At 42.6% G+C, this 13,230-nt stretch overlaps 4 protein-coding genes across 4 annotated transcripts; 1 reads left to right on the forward strand and 3 right to left on the reverse strand.

Moving 5' to 3' along the window:
* Nucleotides 1–1,257: 1,257 nt before the first annotated feature.
* Nucleotides 1,258–7,539, reverse strand: LOC6561488 (protein son of sevenless). The gene is made up of 6 exons (XM_032735692.2): nucleotides 6,000–7,539; nucleotides 4,847–5,802; nucleotides 3,873–4,715; nucleotides 2,689–3,615; nucleotides 1,619–2,315; nucleotides 1,258–1,555 (listed from the first exon to the last, which is right to left on the reverse strand). Exons 1-6 carry the CDS (start codon nucleotides 7,387–7,389, stop codon nucleotides 1,512–1,514), a joined length of 4,857 nt encoding a protein of 1,618 aa, XP_032591583.1. The 5' UTR covers nucleotides 7,390–7,539; the 3' UTR covers nucleotides 1,258–1,511.
* A 181-nt stretch (nucleotides 7,540–7,720) lies between these two features.
* LOC116805214 (prostasin-like) lies at nucleotides 7,721–9,343 on the reverse strand. The gene is made up of 3 exons (XM_032735693.2): nucleotides 9,091–9,343; nucleotides 8,713–8,905; nucleotides 7,721–8,656 (listed from the first exon to the last, which is right to left on the reverse strand). The coding sequence occupies exons 1-3, from the start codon at nucleotides 9,341–9,343 to the stop codon at nucleotides 8,059–8,061; spliced, it is 1,044 nt and encodes a 347-aa protein (XP_032591584.1). The 3' UTR covers nucleotides 7,721–8,058.
* Nucleotides 9,344–9,387: 44 nt separating this feature from the next.
* LOC6562714 (STING ER exit protein) lies at nucleotides 9,388–10,822 on the reverse strand. Its single transcript, XM_001988307.2, has 4 exons — nucleotides 10,634–10,822; nucleotides 10,414–10,568; nucleotides 9,859–10,167; nucleotides 9,388–9,786 (listed from the first exon to the last, which is right to left on the reverse strand). The coding sequence occupies exons 1-4, from the start codon at nucleotides 10,752–10,754 to the stop codon at nucleotides 9,628–9,630; spliced, it is 744 nt and encodes a 247-aa protein (XP_001988343.1). The 5' UTR covers nucleotides 10,755–10,822; the 3' UTR covers nucleotides 9,388–9,627.
* A 71-nt stretch (nucleotides 10,823–10,893) lies between these two features.
* On the forward strand, nucleotides 10,894–12,534 carry LOC6562713 (tRNA-specific adenosine deaminase 1). The gene is made up of 3 exons (XM_001988306.2): nucleotides 10,894–11,116; nucleotides 11,182–11,943; nucleotides 12,000–12,534. Exons 1-3 carry the CDS (start codon nucleotides 10,938–10,940, stop codon nucleotides 12,307–12,309), a joined length of 1,251 nt encoding a protein of 416 aa, XP_001988342.1. The 5' UTR covers nucleotides 10,894–10,937; the 3' UTR covers nucleotides 12,310–12,534.
* The last annotated feature ends 696 nt before the right edge of the window (nucleotides 12,535–13,230 follow it).

Below are 13,230 nucleotides of genomic sequence, written 5' to 3' on the forward strand. Positions count from 1 at the left end.
TTATTATACCATCTGTAATCTCCCAACTCTCAGATACCGAACATATTATGATAGTCTGATTCTGATATAAGCAATGCATATTAGCTAATGCATTAAGTTAAAGCTACTTGTTTTCTGAAACGAGATATTGGGCTGGTAAATACAGATGTCTACGAGTATTACATTTTTCACGAGCACAGCATGAGATACCTTCTGCTCGGGTAGTAATGAAAATATCAGACCGAAAACCTGCCTCTCGTTTCGCTGCGAAAATAAACGTTTTAAAATGCACAAAAAACCAGTTACGGCACAATCATCCAAAATTCAGGAAGCATTTCAGATACGTCATCGACGCGTAATGCCCACAATGTTGAGTGTCCGAAAAGCGAAAGGAAACTGTAATTGTTGTTGCTGTAGCCAAATCGTTGAATTGCAACGCTGTCAACAATTAGCACAATCGGTATTAATGAGGCCTCTTTCGCTATGGCCCCCACTCTATATACTCTATCTATCTAAACTCTATCGACATGGGTCTTTCCTATTTTAAGTAATTAACAATCTAGTGTCTGGCATAATTTGCCTACGAATGCGCCTTTCAACTACTCGTATTTTGTGGTTTACTTGATGTCAGGTGTTCCGGTCATTTGTCGCTTTGTTACTGCTTAATGACACAGTTTTGTTTTTAATTTTATGGCCCAGCAAGGTCAGTGCACATAACCAACAAGAATACCACTATCAACTTTAATAATGATACATACAAATCAACCAAAGAATAGAAACAAGTTTGGGCGTTTAATTTGTAGATGGTTAGCCTTAAAGTGACGAAAGTACTTGACTTCTAGACACTTTGAATTTAAGTTTTTTATGTATGTTCAGTTCAAACTTGAGGTCAAACTGTATAGATTGTTATTTAGAGAGCAGAACTTTATAATTTTGATGGTTGGTTCATATATATATATAAATATATATATATTTTTTCAACATATTCTCTGTAGCTGGTGTAACCCTTTTTTTTAAATTTGATTAACTGAAACACTTGAGTAAACGCTAGAGTTAAATTATCATCAAATTCATATATGGAAAGAATATAAGATTTAAAGATTCAGTTGCTCGCTATAAAAAGGTATAGATTATTGCAATATACAATAAATGATTTGATCAATGCGAATGTCTAACAATAGTGTTATACTTTATTGTTTTTACGGTCTACGATCAATACAATCTTTTCGATATTTACAATTGTTTATAATATAATTAATATAACATAAATTTCTTTTTAATTTGTATTTGTTTTGTTTTTCATTTTTGAGTTTGGAATAATAAAAATCGTCGCATTTAACTCGTTCCATGCTATATCTCATAAAATAAACATACATATACACTTTTCTTTGTTGTATCTATCTTTTACATTTCCTATGCATTTGCTGCCACGATTTAACGTTATTTTCTCTCCTATCTGCGGTTCTCTCGTTTTTTTTTTTTTTTTTGTTTTTGTTTTGTTTGTCCTATCACACATCGCCAGGCAATAAATATTAATCTTGGTTTGTACTTGGGTAAAGAAACATCGTACCTTTATCTGTGGATTAGATAGATTTGGTTAGCGATCAAATATGGAGGCTGACTGAGTTTTCGACATCACCTGGATTGTTGTATAAATTTGCGCTTAGACTAGGTTTTGGTGGAAGTTTGGGTGTGCCCTCGTGGCTCGTGGCAATCGAAAAGAATTCCTTTGGAGACGAGCGTCTGTTCGGGTGCTGTGATGAATGCTGATGTTGAGAATGTGGATGTGTATGCGTATGATGCTGATGATGCTGGTGATGATGTTGTTGCTGCTGCTGGTGCTGCTGGTGTTGATGCTGTGTATAAGCAACTGACTGCTGTGTTTGCGGCTGTTGTGGCCTGAGGCGCTGCTGTTGCTGCTGGTAGCTGCTCGACGTGTTGGCGTCAATGGTGCTGGGAATGTACGGGGACATGGGCGTCATTGGTGTCATGGGAGATGTGGTCGTCGAGGAGCTCAACGCCGGCGAGATCGACTGCGGTGGCTGCTGCAGCAGTTGCGGTTGCTGCAGCTGCTCATCACTGGCCATGCCAGTTGATTCCGCTGTTGCGGCATTGGTGACACCCAATCCGCTGCCCGTTACAGCAGCCGCATTAACGGACAGCGATGGCTGCTTTGCCGAATTGCGGCGTATCATAATACTGCTCGTGTGAGGTAGCAGCAAACTGCTGCTTCTGCCAACAAACTCCTTTGGCTGACGTGCATAGCCCGCTGCCATGGAATGATTGAGTCGGGGCGGTATGGGTGGTGGGCTCAGCTCGCCATCGCGCGGAGGTAGCTATAAAATAGAGTACAAATTGAAATTTAGGTTTTCGTGTTCACTTTTTAATATAGATCGCATAATATATGGAAAGATGTTTAGAAAATATAAAGTTCCGCCAAGAATACGTGGAAAAATAAGCATTGTAAGATTTATAAATGATACGAACAGCAATTGTAATAGAAATGGGACAAAGTTCCTTATTGATTAACTGGTTGACCACCAGAATCATAGTAATGAGAACTGCAAACTCAGTGTTTAAGTAAATTAAGGCTGTTTACGGATAGTTTCTATGTTTTGATTGTAATCTATCGTTTGTATCCAAAATGTCATATGCATTTAGTAGTGCAACCCTGACAAAATAATATAATATGTATTCGTGTCCACTTACTGTGGGTGCATCGGGCGCTTGACGCTTTTGTGCCATATCCGCGCAGCTCTCCGTGCGTTCCTTGCGACGCGGTGGCAGTGGTGGCGGCACTGCTCGGTACTCCAGTGTGGTTGCAGTGGGCACGTTGACATGCGGCGATATGGGCACTCCGGCCGCCTGGCCATGGCTCTGCTCGCTGTTGTAATAGAAGCCGCCCAATTGTGGACTCACATCTCCAAGACCGCCACTGCCGCTGCCGCCGCCTCCAATGAGCGTCACTGTGCTGGCAATGCTGTGTGTCGGACTGTATTGCGTGTGTGCAGTGCGTCCATGGAATGGTGAACGATTGCTGCTACCTTGCGGTGCTGGTGGCAACGGCGTCGCCTCATGCCGCGGACTTATCATCAGTTTGGGTAGCGGCGATGGCGGCAACACATCCGAACTTGCATCCGAGATGACATAGCAATCGGATATGTTGTTCCAGCCGCCGGCAGCTGCAGCGGCTGCTGCTCCAACTGCGGCAGCTGCTGCTGAGGGCTGTGTCTCCGCCAGCGCTGGACTAAACACATCCGCTGGCGCGCTGTTGTGTGTCCATACGTGCGCCGCCGGCTTACGCGGCAGATGCGGCGCCGGCGCCACCTCACCATTGTCAGGTGTCCGATGCGGCGCAACGCTGCTCCAGCTGCTACCCCCATTGCGCTCTGGAATGATGACAGGCGCAAATACGGAATATGCATGCGGATTATGCTGCGGACTCTGCTCGCCGATGCTGGATGTGACTGCTGCTGTTGTCGCCGTCGTCGTTGTTGTTGTTGCTGCCGCCGCTGGCATTGGTGGCTCCACGTTAACGGGCACATTGCTGGACAGCTTGCTGCTATTGTTGCTTTGGTTTTGACGACGCGGTTTAATGCCTGGCGACTTGAGCGGAATGTTCGGCCATTTGCGTGGCTGTAAAGTAAGATAGAAATGGTTAGCAAGTACACTGAGAGAATCAGGAAGTAAGTCGCACATTTTTAAATGAAAATGTTCACATAAAAGTCACTTAAACAAATGTTCAGAGTCTTAAAAAAGTTTATAGATGTTCACTATAAGATTATAATGCATGCATATTGAAAACGGGGATTGGACATCGTTAATTATAGATCATAAGGAAACGCGTCGGATATTGAGGGTATCATATGATATACAGTTTGTAGACAACTTACAAATTTGGGTACTGTTTTGCTGGCGCGCGGTTCAATGCGCATACTTTCATTGTAGAGATAGTCGGACATTTCTTTGTCGGAGAGTCCGTTAAATGGATCGAGCTGCTCGAAGAAGTGCCGTATTGTGGGCTCCTCGTTGAGGCAATAAGGTTGATTTTGATACTGTTGAATCTCGCCAATGATTTCCGATACTTTCCGTCGCTTGGAGAAGTTAATCAACTCGGTGTTGGTCAGCAAATCCGGATTGCCCTCTTCCAGATGTAGGATGTTCGTCAAATAGCGACCAAAAAATGGCACACAGGGCGGATTAATGGAGCGTAGGCGCTCCTGGTATTTCTTGAGATGATCTTCGCTTAGTTCACGGCACTCGTCAAGGAATTTGCGATGCCGCTCCGGCAGCGCATTGAACGTGAAACGCAGTCGAAACACAGCCGCTGTGCCCATGGCAGCAACAATCGATAGGATGCCATTGAAATTGTTCAGCTCCAGCATCACCATCATCACCTCAATGGCGCGCTGCATAATGGCCAGCCGCTCATCGAAGTTCTCCGCCTCCATGATGGACCTTTCGATCCAGCGCGTCACATTTGTCGTATGCTTCATAATCTTGAGCAGATTGGGACTCTTTAACTCCTTATCCTTTTTGGTCCACGGCGAGCCGACCAGCTCCGATGGCTTCACATTCTTGTACATCTCAAACTCCAGAAGAGTTAGCTGTCTTGCCACCTCTAATGGATGCAACGTCAGTAGCGTTATCTCCTCATCGGGCACATTCAAATGGTATTCAATGGGTGGCGGATCGTGTCCATAGGCATAGACGATCTTCTTATTGCTTTGCTTGTTCTGTAAAAGAAAGAGAATGTTAATATTTCGTGGATCTGATTTGCATTGCATGCATGCTGCACTGAGGCCTCCATAACACCCACAATACACATTGCATATAATTAGGGATTTGAGAACAATTTTAATATTACCTTGCGATCGACAATCTTGCGCACAGAGTCTACCCATTTGCGCATGGATTTGCTGTTGACGTCATTGAGAAAATGCAACAGTCTGTCCAGCAGCGTTGGATCCTTCTCAAAATCATAGAAATGATGATCCACCCAGTGGCGCAGGACATTCAGCACACGAAATTGCACTGGCTGCACGAACTCCTTGCGATAACGTTTCCAATCCTCGCGCTGCGAGTTCTTTAACATTTTCTCGCTATCCGCCGTTGACACCGTCGCTGTCGCTGATGCATCTTTGTCGTGATGATGTTCATTGTGGTTCGACTGCTGCTCCTGGTAAACGAGACTTGGCTCCGGTATCTCGAAGCGTTCGATTAGCAGCGTCAGAAGCTGCTGCGGCGAGCAGAAGTACCGATATGTGGTGAGAAAGGTGCGCACAAACGTCGGATCCGCATAGATGTGATAGGTGAGGCGCTCGATCAGTTTGCATAGAGTAGCACCCTTAATCATCGGCACTACGCCACTGTCACGCTCCTCTAATACAATATTCTCAGCGCTGTCGGGCACCGCAAATTTGTAGATCTCCGCGCTGGGCATGCGTAACGGATGCTTGCGCTCAATGTCTTGTAGTATGCTGTCCAGTATACGATCTAGCATTGATTTCGTATTCACCATAATCAAATCAGCCATCCAGTCACTCTTGTGCTGGGCATTCTCTGCGGAGAGCACAATGACGGAATGTATGCGTGTGATTAGTTCAAAGCTGTGCTTCAGCTCATCCGTATCCGCACGATCGTTGATCTCGACGCGACGCATAAAGAACTTCTCCTTCAGTCGATAATCGTAGGCGGTGGCACCAGCCGATGGGGTCTGCTTCTTAGTATTTGCCTTGCATAAAACCATGAGACCATCGAAAAGGAATACCTTGCGCTCGCTCCAGATGCGTTTGCCCGAGCCAAGCTTGCTGAGTGAATCCTCTGCAAATATAAATACATATATTAAATAAGAAGTAGATTAAATAAGTATATAGGAAATTTGTTTAGATATTCGAATTGTCCAGCAATTATAAACGGGATTTTGTTAATATTATATTAATGAATGAAACGACAATTTTAATATCTGATGCTATTTTCGGCTAATGTATAACAGATCGCATATCCTTTTGCCAACTCACCGCGTATAAACTCATTGCAATTAAGGCCCACATCTTTGTCATCCCAGTGCTCGACCTTCAGCTGCAGCTCCCGTGTCCGCTCAATAGCCATTTGGCGTCGCACACGACCGCTGACTGGGACGAGTCGCTTCTTAGACAAGTTGGCCAATACCTTCTCGAGATCGCAGTGCAACGGATGGAGCAAGCCCTGCACTTGAGCAAAGCTCTCGATGTCGTCCTGTGATGTACTGAGATCCATGAAATGCTTGATATAGTCAAAATAGACAAACGCATGGCAGATGGGCACCAGCAACAGCTTGGGCAAATAATACTTGACCGCCTCACGGAAACCATGGCCGGCAGACATAAGCGACAGGGCGTCGGGCTTGGCAAGCAGATTGCTTAGAGCATCGCGCGATGCCTGCGAGGTGACGTCGTGTGCATATTTCTTATAGACATCGAACTCCTCGGCCTCGGCGAGCTCCTCAAAACAGCTGGCCACACAGGGCGCATTCTGTTCCTGAGACATCTCGATGACATCCTCAAGGGAGCCAAGCAGCGTCACTGTTACCTCATAAATGTCAATGATATTGGAGAATATCGGCTCCAGCTCCTTTGGATCGCGTGCAATTTTGAGTAGCTCCTCGCGAAAGACACGAATGATCATATGCAGATCTCGCTGATATTGTTTCTCATCGTTAATCAGCTCCTTGACCGTCTCCTCGTAGGTGGCGCTCGCCCGTTGCGCTGGCAGCGACAGAGGACTGGGCAGCACATTGCACTTGAGCTGTTCGCTGCTGCGATTGAGCATGTCGAGAAGCACACCATCCGCATTCAGAACGACCTCAATGTCCTCTTTGGCGATCTCGCTGTGTCGCATTGCACAGACATAATCGGCAGCCATTTTGAGTATATCGGCTGAGATGCACTCGAGAACAGCGACCAAATACGATGAGACCGAGCTATCGATCTTATACTGCAGCACATCCTTCTGCAGCAGCGTATGCACACGTTCCGTGGGCAATAGAGATTTGCGCTTCTTCGAATTGATCACTTCGTTGGCCTCCTTCAAGGCCCACTGATCGATGGGCGCTGGAAACGATTTGTTCACCTTCTCCTCAACATCCTGCACTGAATGCGGCAGTGGTTTCGCACACAATTTGGCCAATAGGCGCACACACAGATTCTCCACATAGTGCAGTGCATCCTCTTTGGCTGTCACACGGGGATTCACCTGCTCGAGCACCTTTCGCAGCGATGGTATAAATAAACCCCGCCAACGTGCCGCGTTCTCGTTTTTTGTAAAATCATAGCCATCCGAGTCCTGCACAGTGGAGGCGACGCCAACGCTAATCCCATGGCTGCCACCACTGGAAAACATTTCTGCACTCCACCACACACTCACTGGCATACAAGAAGCACACGCACACAGACGCACACGCTCTTGTTATTAGTCAACAGCAACGTCGTCGTCGGGCAGCATTTTTAACGTTTGTTTCTTCCTTGTTTATTGGCTGATTTACGCGCAGCGTTATCTATTTGCAATCCAAAACGAACAAAAACAAAACCTTGTTTTCACATGCTATACACACAATTTTTTTCAATATATTTTCTCTGCAAATTCTGCTTACAACGGCGTTAAGTTAGCTGCACATTCGCAAAGCAGTGCTGGTAAGCGCCATTTTATATTCGATTAACGATAACATACATATTGCTCCGCACAAATTATTTAAATTTACATTTTTTTTTAATATTTGTGAAGACGACTTTTATAGTAGATATAGTACACATATATGTTTACAGTAAATATTTATATAATTTGCAATCCAAAACGATCCCCTGCAGAAAGTGTCATAATTTTGCTTTTGGGTTCATGGCATTCATAGGGTATATACATATATTCTTAATCAGCATGACCAGTTGAGTTGAGTTATTCGGCCGGATCGGATCATATAGTTCTTGTATGACAACTTTTTTGTATAACAAGCAATAGATATGCCTTTAATTATGCTCTTACCATATTAGCGTCATAACAATCGGTCGATGTTATAATTTATAATCCGCAAGGGAAGGCAATCTTTTATTTTTGTATATATTCTTTTTCATTACTTATATATTCTTCATATTCTTTTGGCCATACCACACTTTCTATCCATTTGCGAAAAACTGAAACTCTTGTATAGCGTGTACTTGATGCCGCTGTATGACATTCGTGACCGCCAGCAACAACACCAAATATTTCTGTAAGGCAACTATCGTAACCAGTATAATTACTAAATAGCGGACCACCGGAATCGCCTTTGCAAGCTTCTCCTGGGCCATCGTTCACTGGATGTGCACAGATTTCCATGTCTTCATTAAAAGGAACTGCTAAGTCCTTACATCGTGTGCTTGGAACCAAGGATCCCTTTCTTAATTCATCTGGGGACGTATTCTCTGCTATAGGGCCCCAACCAGCAACAGTAAATCCTTCAAGTTCGCTGCCATTCGTTCTAGGCAAGCAAGCTGGCTTAAATATTTTCGAAGGGAACTTTGCCACTTTGTCCAGTTTCAATAAGGCTATATCCGCAAAGTAAGGCCTATAATCAGGATGAACGATTATAGATGATATATTATATGGAACGCCGGAATTTTTCAAATTATGGGCTCCTACGATCACACCAATATCACTGGCAGCTCTTTAAAGACAAATTAATTAAAAAATGAATTATTGTCAGTAGTATTTTGGACTTACATATTGTATTTATCAAAACAATGAGCGGCAGTGAGAACAAAGTTTTCCGATATCAATGTACCGCCGCAAATAGTTGAACCATTATATTTTATAGCGACCATAAATTTGATTTCTAATGGTTTTGCCTTAGTACCATTATGGATGAGCGGTTCCGTTAGGCAAAACTCTTTTAAGTTTGTATAGTCCATACATTCTGCATTTCAAATAAATAACAGAATATTAAAATATCGACATGTTTTCGGCGAAACTGGTAATTATATTTTGAAATGTGAATTATCGTCATATTTCAATCGAATTTTGTAGTTTTGTTGTATTCAAATACACGCTAAAGTGTAAATTAATAATCAGCATATACATATGCATTTAATTGAAACTTACTCGTTTGTGCGACAGTATCCGGCTGCTTTTTTAAGTCCACACAGCACATTAGATTTGTATCCCCACAAAAACGAATACCTGGTGTGATTTTACCAATCCTGTCCACCTCATAATCATCAAGATGACAGTCCTCGAGGGGGACACATTGACCCTTACAGTGTATGGGTAATATATCTCTCGGGTCACAATGCACAAGTGCAATTGATATTACTTGTACTAATGTTATAATGTTCTTCGGTTGATTTAATCGCATTTTAAGTTGTTCAGTCACAGGTATTGAGATATAATTTAATTTGATTCGATTATATAAATATTTTATTATATTATTCAATCCTGTTGCTAAATAAAACCCGATTAATTTCGTTTGCAAGCTTTATAGCTTTGCAAAAGTACGCTCGCTCCAACGTCAACTAAGTAAATGAAGGGCGAATTGAGAAATTGATATCAAAATTTCAGAGTACTCTGAACTTTTATCATATTCACAAATTATTAAATTGGTAGGCGTTATTTCGCAATATGGCGTGATTTGAGTAGTAGCTATCGCTCCAGTAGAGTTCCTCTTTGTTTTTTTTGGGGCGGCGGTGGCATATCATCCACCTTAGGCTTGGCGCCCAGATCAGCCAGCTTGCCTCCCTTACGCTGCAGCTGCTTCTCGATAATGCGAGCGTTGTTAGCATAACTATCAGCAATTTCGCGCTGTGGGAATAACAACATTTATGGTTGTAATTTACTACAGACAATGATGTATGTAATTATTTTTAAGCTTACCGCTTCAATTTCGTCCTCCTCTTCATCGATGGTGGATACAGTGACGGAGCTAAATTTGCCCATATTTTTGGTATGTCGAGTGACCATAACCTTTTTACCACTGGCGTCCACAATGCCCGAATCCTCGCCAGTTGGCGGCGGCACATTCGCCGCAGCAGCTGCGTTGGCTGCATTTGTTTTCGCCTCCGTTGCCAGTAGTTGGGCCAACGGCTGCTCACCCTTGTTGCGCACCAGAGCGTTGTTCATCACGAAGGTAACGTGCGAGTCGGAACTGTGTCGATAGTACAAGGGCAGACTACAGCTACGGCACTGAAAGACAAATATGAATACGTAAATAAATGTATAGGTGGCCGCTGATTATAGTAACACAGTAGTGCTTCATTATCCATTCTCCAATTATAGTACAACTCATACATAGTGAGTTAGGTGAAGATATCTTGTAACGATAAAAAAGACTCGTCATTCGTTATGTATTCTATGGACTCCGAAATCTCACAAATGTAAAATATCCACTAAGTATTCCATATTAAAATTATTTCTCCTTTCGATGCATACCTTGTAGCGGTATTGCTTCTCAATTCCCTTGCCCTTGCGTCGTATGTAGATCATTTTTGGGGCTGGGTTAAAGGTTAGCTTATTGGCATGATCGTTGGCATCTATAACACGAGCATTGTCCGCTTCACGCAGCGGCAACTGGTCCAACGTGCAATCTGTCATATACATTTTTAAAACGTTTATTATTAAAGCGTTTACAATAAATTTGTATTGTACGCACCTAGAATTAGTGACATTTTGCTGCACAGACAGTAATATATATTTAATGGCTTCTCCTCATTGTATTCTTCCTGATCTTTTGTATCAGAGCAAACAATGCTGCGCGATACGACTTTAGGCATGTTTATTTATTGAAAATTACAAATGTATAAAGGCTTCCGACCACAAAGCCAGGTATTGTTTGTCAAGTGTTGTGAAACGATTCCGTTAAGCAGCTGTTGTTTGTTGTCGATAATATAAATATCGACAATCGATAACTTCATTATCACTAAACAGTAATACGCTTTTAATCGCAATTGTTATTAATGCATTCTGAATTTAATAAAGAATTAACCGTGCAGCAAATAGCGGAGCTATGCTATGGCAAATTTCGCGATTTACCAAAAACTGGCAAGCCCACAAACAATCAGTGGACAGTTCTAGCCGGTATAGTACAATATGACGTACGATCAAAATGCGGTAAAGTAGTTTCACTTGCCACTGGGTAAGTGATAAACAACTTATTATTTGTTCAAGCAAATATTAAATATTTCATTTATTTTGACTTAGAACGAGATGCATTGGCAGTAGTAAACTATGTGCCAGAGGCTTTATATTGAACGATTGCCATGCTGAGGTGCTTGCAAGACGCGGCTTCCTGCGCTATTTGAACAATGAAATAATGAAAGCAGCCATGTGCCTAGTGGGGAAAACAGAGGAGTCGATCTTTAGCTGGCAAACAGCGGAAAGATGCTTTACGCTCAACGAAAATCTGGTATTCCATTTCCTTAGCACGCAAACACCATGCGGAGATGCTTGCATTTTGGACGAGAGCAATATCGACATTGACTTTGCCACGCTGCCGGCTAAGCGAAAGCGATTGGATAATGATGCATGCGAAGAGGTTTTCACTGGCGCTAAATTAATAAGCAGCAACGTGAGCAACGTAGATCAATGCGATGCTATGCTGCAAACACCAGCAGCGTTGCGCACCAAACCGGGACGCGGCGAGCGCACACTGTCCATGTCCTGCAGCGACAAGCTGTCGCGTTGGAATGTTCTCGGTGTCCAGGGTGCACTGCTTGACATGCTGCTCAACAAGCCCATTTATTTTACTAGTTTCAACTTTTGCTGTGCCGATGCGCACCTTAAAAGTCTACAGCGCGCACTTTATCAACGCTGGAACGGTAGAAGCTGCAAAGCAAGCCGATATCAAGCGCAGGTGCCTCACATACGCATTGATAACACGTTAACCTTTGAGCACAGACAACGGGCCGACTGGCACCCAGCGCCAAATAGTCTGATTTGGGTTCTGCTTCCCGAGTCACTTAGGTGAGCTGTGGGCATTTTGACAATATTTTGAATATATAAACTATATATACTCGCAGACCCTATGAGGTTGCAGTGAATGGCAAACGGCAAGGCGTCACCAAAAAGAAGCTCGACACTCCACAAGCAGCGCTCGATGTGAGTAAATATAAGCTGCTACTCAACTTTCTTAACTTGCTGAACGGTTGCGCCGAGCTGCGTCAAAAGCTATGCTTACAATTAAGTGATGTACAGAATTTAAGCTATGCTCAGTGCAAAGCTCTCGCAAAAGATTATCAACTGGTCTGGCAGCAATTGAAATGTGATTACTTTCAACAATGGACTTGCAAGCCAAAGGAGTTACTGGATTTCAGCAAACAGGCTGCGTAGCACGGACGGAACATAACATGCCATAGTTCCTATTTTGATCCATGTGAATGTATGTAATCAATGCTTGGAAAAGTGATTTATGGTTCTTGACACACTTATACAGAGATTATTTTATATTTATTTTTTCATCTACATACGTTGAACAAGTGATATGAATGAATATGAGTATTTAATTATATGCATTGGAAGCTCGTTAAATAAACTTATTAAAAGCTGATTAACAAATAATTTTTCAATAATTGAAATAATAATTTCTTTTCAACTGAAATATAAGTATATTATTGATGCCTCGAAGCCTTTTTTACAATTTTATCATTAGAATTATTTATGCATGATATATCGTTATTTATATAAATTAATGTATGTATTAAATATTCCCATACAACAATGTAAATTGTGCTCGGACAACTTAGTTGACATAGCAAGACTTCCAGGCACTGTGTTTTCTTCATGACAAAGCCTTCCGCAAAGTCATTCACCAGCAGTACGCAATTTAGTGGCTCGTTTCTCATTTCTCATATCAAATCACCACTCCTGTGGCAATCGAAACAGATGCATCTTGACCCAGTCTGTTGATGTCCAGCCAATAGTATTCAGTCCTATTTAGACGCTTACCTACAAGTATCCTCTCATAATTTTTTGACAAGTTTATTAAATACCCGCCCTTCTGCCGACACTCCTGTGCAGCTGGAAACCAGTTGGCCTCCTTATGTGCAATGAAGTAATACTTTTCCCCCATCAACGTGAAGTCTTTCAGTTCGGCATGATATTCTTGTGGCACGGAATTCGTGATCCAATCTGGTGCTAAAGTTGTTTACTTTATGAATTTGCATTTAATTAGAAAAAATTCTGTATGTTTATAATAATATCTTACCTTTAACAAATGTCAACGGCCTTGAGCCATATATCAATCCATTTTGA

This window comes from Drosophila grimshawi, unplaced genomic scaffold (genome assembly GCF_018153295.1).
Source record: "Drosophila grimshawi isolate 15287-2541.00 unplaced genomic scaffold, ASM1815329v1 contig_1377, whole genome shotgun sequence".
NCBI classification, from domain to species: Eukaryota; Metazoa; Arthropoda; class Insecta; order Diptera; family Drosophilidae; genus Drosophila; species Drosophila grimshawi.

Coding starts and splice junctions, on each gene's coding strand:
- LOC6561488 (XM_032735692.2), bottom strand. CDS start 7,389: ATGCCAGTGAGTGTGTGGTGGAGTGCAGAAATGTTTTCCAGTGGTGGC. Junction 4,716..4,846: donor GCAAGATTGTCGATCGCAAG/GTAATATTAAAA, acceptor TTTCTTTTACAG/AACAAGCAAAGCAATAAGAA. Junction 1,556..1,618: donor AAATTTATACAACAATCCAG/GTGATGTCGAAA, acceptor TCTAATCCACAG/ATAAAGGTACGATGTTTCTT.
- LOC116805214 (XM_032735693.2), bottom strand. CDS start 9,343: ATGCGATTAAATCAACCGAAGAACATTATAACATTAGTACAAGTAATA. Junction 8,906..9,090: donor GGATACTGTCGCACAAACGA/GTAAGTTTCAAT, acceptor TTTGAAATGCAG/AATGTATGGACTATACAAAC. Junction 8,657..8,712: donor TGTTTTGATAAATACAATAT/GTAAGTCCAAAA, acceptor TTGTCTTTAAAG/AGCTGCCAGTGATATTGGTG.
- LOC6562714 (XM_001988307.2), bottom strand. CDS start 10,754: ATGCCTAAAGTCGTATCGCGCAGCATTGTTTGCTCTGATACAAAAGAT. Junction 10,569..10,633: donor CAAAATGTCACTAATTCTAG/GTGCGTACAATA, acceptor TGTATATGACAG/ATTGCACGTTGGACCAGTTG. Junction 9,787..9,858: donor AGGAGGACGAAATTGAAGCG/GTAAGCTTAAAA, acceptor TTATTCCCACAG/CGCGAAATTGCTGATAGTTA.
- LOC6562713 (XM_001988306.2), top strand. CDS start 10,938: ATGCATTCTGAATTTAATAAAGAATTAACCGTGCAGCAAATAGCGGAG. Junction 11,117..11,181: donor GTAGTTTCACTTGCCACTGG/GTAAGTGATAAA, acceptor ATTTTGACTTAG/AACGAGATGCATTGGCAGTA. Junction 11,944..11,999: donor CTGCTTCCCGAGTCACTTAG/GTGAGCTGTGGG, acceptor ATATACTCGCAG/ACCCTATGAGGTTGCAGTGA.